Here is a 6,000-nt window from a genome sequence, read left to right on the forward strand (position 1 = left end):
AAATCAGTGACATAGAATGTCTGCAAAGTCCCAATGTATTGCTATGTGATGCAGCTTCAATCTATCTCCCACTTGTGATAGGTTTCTCCCTGTCTGCTATTACAAGCAGGAGGCAAGTGAGAGCAGTGTGAAGTTGCATCTCATAGAATACACTAGAGATTCTGCACATAGTACTTACAGATAAAAAAAAAAAAAAAAAAAAACATGAGTCAGGGGAGTTTAATAACTGGACCTAACCACTGACTGACTCCGCTTCTATATCACTGTTCATAGAGAAAATAAATCTTCTGCATCATTCTATGCATGGAGGGACACAAAGAGAAACAAGGAGGGAACATCTGGGTGGAGAGGTGTGTGAGAGGTGTCAGGAGAGATGATGATGTAATCCTGTAAATCACAGGCAAGCAAGCTCGGGACTGGTGATCAGATTGGAGATCACATGACCCAGATGCCCATAATGGAAGTTTCAAATGTATGACTGTGACTGAGCTGGGATAAAACAAATTACATCAGTAGATATTGCTGGTGAGTTTGCATTATTTGTCCCAAAAAAAAAAGAAAGCCAAAGTTCTTCATTAACACTGACTAAACCAAGAGCACAGCATGGAGATGCATTAAGAGGGAACACAAATGTTGTTTTTTTCTCTCAAAGAACAAATCTCTAACAAACACAGTCAAGTGACATTGTTAAGCCAAGGTGGCACCATGGTAATAACAGGGATTTATATCTGGGAAAGACTAGCCAACTAATTACTGTTTTCTTCTAGTACATTCCATACCTGGTGTTGGAGATATTTGAACAATATCCAGGTGTCCCAGGTCTTTTCCTTGCCTGTGCATACAGTGGGACACTCAGGTACAGTGATTCATGGATCTATACAATTAATAGGCTTTTCTGCAGTGTAGTCTTCTCCTTCTTCATGCTTTTTCTGTTCCTACAGCACTGCATCTACAAGCATAAACGCCATGGCTGCAGTGACAGTTGAAGACCTCATTAAGCCAAAAATGCCACATATTTCTATGAAGAAAATAATAATCATTTCAAAGGGACTGTGTGAGTATTAAAAATTGTATAAGAGATTTTGGAAAATACCAGAAGAGCTTACTGCAGTGCTTGCCAACAGGTCCTGTTTAATGAGCATCCCCATGAAGGTAGGTGATTATGAGTATGGGAAGTCTTCTGTTGGTATTATACATTTATAACAGAAGTTAACAGTCAGGCTAGGTTCACATGGCAAAATCTGCAGTAGAAACATCAGTAGCAGAGTCATTAGCTAAAAACAGGTTAAGCCCCAGCCCCTAAGTCGGACTCTAGCCAAAGATGGAAGAGATTGTCAGGAGGGGTTAACATACATGATTTCTACAACACTGCATCAGGATCATGCAGAAAATGATGCAGACTGAGAGACTACATACTTCTTGTTTACTTTTAGCATTCATTTCTAGGTTTCGATTTTGGGGGCTACTATCTCTCCTTTAGGAGAGAGCGCCTTAGGCTACTTTTACTATCGTGTTGAACTTTTCCAGTATTGAGATCCGGCAGAGGATCTTAATACCGGAAAAAAACGCTTCCGTTTTGTCCCCATTCATTGTCAATGAGGACAAAACGGAACTGAGCAGAATGCAATGCTCCAAAATGCATTCCATTCCAATTGGTTGTGTTCCTATACCGGAGAGCAAACCGCAGCAAGCTGCAGTTTGCTTTTTCGTCATGGGATACGGAGCAAAACGGATCCGGCATGACGCACAATGCAAGTCAATGGTGCTGGATCCGTTTCCTTGGACAAAATAGAAAGCGGATCCGTCCTTCATTGACTTTCAATTCTGTTCATGACGGATCCGTCATTGATATGTTATAGATAATACAACTGGATCCGTTCATAACCGATGCAGATGGTTGTATTATCAGTAAGGGCTCTTTCACACTTGCGTTGTCCGGATCCGGCGTGTACTCCATTTGCCGGAGGTGCCCGCCGGATCCGGAAAAGCGCAAGTGAACTGAAAGCATTTGAAGACGGATCCAGAATGACGTCAGGGCGCCCCATGCGCATGGATGACGTGTTCATGTGATCACGTCATCCATGCGCGTGGGGCGCCCTGACGTCACTCTGGAGCGCCCGACGCTCTTCAGTTCCGGAACGTTTTTTGGCCGGAAAAAATACTGCAGCATGCTGCGCTTTTTGCTCCAGTCAAAAATCCTGAACACTTGCCGCAAGGCCGGATCCGGAATTAATGCCCATTGAAAGGCATTAATCCGGATCCGGCCTTAAGCTAAACGTCGTTTCTGCGCATTACCGGATCCGACGTTTAGCATTTTCTGAATGGTTACCATTGCTGCCAGGACGCTAAAGTCCTGTTTGCCATGGTAAAGTGTAGTGGGGAGCGGGGGAACAGTATACTTACCATCCGTGCGGCTCCCGGGGCACTTCAGAGTGACGTCAGGGCGCCCCACGGTCATGGATGACGTGATCGCATGGATCACGTCATCCATGCGCATGGGGCGCTCTGACGTCATTCTGGAGCGCCCCGGGAGCCGCATGGATGGTAAGTATACTGCTCCCCCGCTCCCCACTACTACTATGGCAACCAGGACTTTAATAGCGTCCTGGCTGCCATAGTAACACTGAACGCATTTTGAAGACGGATCAGTCTTCAAATGCTTTCAGTTCACTTGCGGTGTTACGGATCCGGCGGGCACCTCCGGCAAATGGAGTATACGACGGATCCGGACAACGCAAGTGTGAAAGAGGCCTAGGTTTAGTGTTCATTTAAGTGCTCTCTTATTTCTAAAGCCTGCTACTGTAAGTGTTTTCTGCATGCGTCCTCTCCTGCATGCTGCTGAGAGGTTGAACTTCCCCCTCAATACAGCTTACTCTTTGAACTTCCATACATACTATTGAGCGTTTCTAGAGACGACATCTTGGCAGCCTTTAAATCAGCCAATCTGGCTATGGATTTCTTGGTCGATTCCACCCAGATGCAGCTGAAACTGGCCGCCAAAACAATGGCTCTAGTTTCAGCTGCCCACAGACCACTTTGGCTGAAGCCATGGATCGCGGACAACGCGTCCAAATTCAATCTTTGTGGGCTCCCCTTCAAGCCGGATAGGCTGTTCGGGTCCGAATTGGACAGGATCATGGAGGGACTCTCCGACAAGAAAGGGAAGAGTCTCCCCCAGCAGCTCTTTCGGGGACGCCCCAGACAGGATAAGAAAGGCGGAGGCCGTTCAGGGCAGCAGGCTAGGCGCAGAGATTGGGGGGGGGCCGTCTCGTAAGTTTTCGAGACGCTTCCGCAAACCCACCAGGGAGGCAAAACCCTCCTGACTATGGGCCTCCTCGAGGCTCTTGGATAAGCCCTGCTGCCCCTGCAGTATCTCCTCTAGACTTTCCCGTACCCCTCCCCCAGATTCCCGTGGGGGGCCGTCTCTCCCATTTCAAAGACCCTTGGGCCCAGTTAATCGCAGACCCCTGGGTTCAGGACATAATTTCTGCCCGGTACTAGGTAGATCTTATCTCCCTCCCCCTAGAGAGATTCATCGCCACGCGAAACTTCGGGTCTGCCAAACAAAGGATCCTAGAATCTTATATTCAGGACTATATCTCCAAGGGAGCCCTAGAGGAGGTGCCGGCAGGGGAGAGAGCCCTAGGGATTTATTCTCCAGTGTTCCTGGTTCCCAAGAAGACGGGAGATCTCCGGATGATCATCGACTTGAGATTTCTCAATCGATTTATAAGGAAAACCAGGTTTCGGATGGAAACCATAAGGTCAGTCAGCCATATCCTCAACCCTGGGGACGTCAAGGCCACTCTGGACCTCAAGGATGCGTATCTTCACATCCCGATACATTCCGCCTCCCGGAAATTCCTCAGGATCGAGGTCCAGATGTTAGGGGTTCGCAGGCACTTTCAGTTCACCGCGCTTCCCTTTGGAATCTCTTCCGCCCCCCTTATCTTCACCAAAGTGGTGGTGTTGGTGGTGGCAGCTTTGAGACTTCAAGGACTGACTATTATCCCTTATCTGGATGATTGGCTCTTCATAGCCTCTTCAGTTCCGGTTCTTACCCACCATCTTCAGATCGCAATCTCTTTTCTCCTCCGCCTGGGCTGGATTATCAACTGGCAGAAGTCGAATGTGAGCCCATCAACTTCAATCCATTATTTAGGATTCGTGGTTGACTCTGTGGAGATGTCCCTCCGGTTGACTCTAGAAAGGAGAGTGCGGATTCAGGACCTAGCAAGAGTCCTTTTTGTCCCTCGTCGAGTCTCTATCCGGACTCTCATGAAGATGCTGGGGCTCGTGTCAGCGGCTGCGGACGCAGTCCCTTGGGCGTTATGGCATCTCCGTCCTCTTCAGTCGGAGGTCTTACACTTATGGAACGGCAGCCCTGCGGGGCTAGATTCCCTGTGCTCCCTGTCCAGTCAAACCCGGAATTCCCTCAGATGGTGGTTTCAGCTACCAGCAGGGAAGTCTATGACCCAACCAGCTTGGGTCATATTGACTACAGACGCGTCCCTTGTAGGCTGGGGCGCTCACCTGGACGGATCCCCAGTACAGGGATCTTGGTCTCCTCTGGAGCGGCGTCTTTCTTCCAATCTTTGCAAGATGCGAGCTATCCGGCTAGCCCTCCTTCACTTCGCCCCTCAGATCCGAGGCAAAGCAGTGAAAGTCCAGTCAGACAATATGACTGCGGTTCTCTATATAAACAAGCAGGGAGGCACAAGATCATTGCCCCTTCTGTCAGAGATCGGGGTAATTCTTCGGTGGGCAGAGACGAACCTTTCCCATCTATCTGCCACTCATATTCGAGGCTCCCTCAATATGATAGCGGACCGCTTAAGTCGAGGATTACCGACCATGGAGTGGTCTCTGCATCCGGAGATCTTCAGGCAGTTAGTTCACAGATGGGGTATGCCAGAGGTGGATCTCATGGCAACCAGGTTCAACGCCAAGGTGCTGAGGTTCTGTTCCCTGTACAGGGAAGACAACCCCCTAGCGATAGATGTTCTGTCGATACCGTGGAGGTTCAGGCTGGCTTACATCTTCCCTCCGTTTTCAATGATACCGAGGGTATTGATGAAAATACGTCAGGATCAGGCCTCGGTAATAGCCATCATACCGTTCTGGCCCAGGAGATCCTGGTTTACCCAGCTCATTCAGATGAGTCGGGGACAATACTGGAGACTCCCTCCGGAGCAGACCCTGGTGTCGTGGGACACTCACCTCTGCCCAGATCTGCACAGGTTCAACCTGACAGCCTGGAGGTTGATCAGTCCCTTCCCAACATAGAAGGGCTTTCCGAGTCGGTCCTGAGAACTTTGTCGCATTCCAGAGCAGAGTCTACAAAGAAGGCCTACTCCAGGATCATGAGAATCTTCGTGGCATGGTGTGATTCCAAACAGGTGGCGTCCGCAGATCCGCCCCTTCCTGTGATACTACAATTCCTTCAAGATGGATTAGATAGAGGTCTTTCTCCAGCTACCTTGAAGGTACAGATTTGTGCCATCTCGGCCTGTCTCAACAGGCCACATTCTCGGGACCCACTCATCAAACGCTTCCTGAAGGGAGCTGAAAGACTAAAGCCTACTATACTGAAACCTATCCCCCAGTGGGATCTTTCAGTAGTGCTCAGGGGCCTAGCATCTCCCCCCTTCGAGCCTTTGGAGGAGGTGGAATTCAAATTTTTTACTTTAAAGATGGTTTTTCTTCTGGCTGTAGCTTCAGCCAAAAGGATCTCTGAATTGCAGGCTTTCTCTGCAATTCACCCGTATATTATCTTCTTACAGGACAGAGTACTCCTGAAGTTTTTACCATACTTCAGGCCTAAGGTGCCTACCTTCCAAAATATCAACCAGGTAATCTCTTTACCTGTTTTGTTTTCAGCCTCCTCCTCTGATACTCCAGCAAGAGACCCGCTGGATATTTCAAGATGCCTCCAGGTCTATGTGGATAGATCCAGAGAGTTCAGGATAGATGAGAATCTCCTTATCCTGTTTGCCGGTA

At 48.6% G+C, this 6,000-nt stretch overlaps 1 protein-coding gene across 1 annotated transcript in view; it reads left to right on the forward strand.

The window, feature by feature from the left end:
- LOC120990911 (sodium/iodide cotransporter-like) overlaps nt 1–1,065 on the forward strand; it is a 63,893-nt gene extending 62,828 nt beyond the window's left edge. Inside the window, exons 9-10 of the mRNA XM_040419797.1 lie at nt 768–856; nt 942–1,065. Of these exons, the coding sequence (XP_040275731.1) occupies nt 768–856; nt 942–1,065 (213 nt within the window). The remainder of the gene's footprint in view (nt 1–767; nt 857–941) is intronic.
- The last annotated feature ends 4,935 nt before the right edge of the window (nt 1,066–6,000 follow it).

The sequence above is a fragment of the Bufo bufo genome, chromosome 2 (assembly GCF_905171765.1).
Source record: "Bufo bufo chromosome 2, aBufBuf1.1, whole genome shotgun sequence".
Classification (NCBI taxonomy): domain Eukaryota; kingdom Metazoa; phylum Chordata; class Amphibia; order Anura; family Bufonidae; genus Bufo; species Bufo bufo.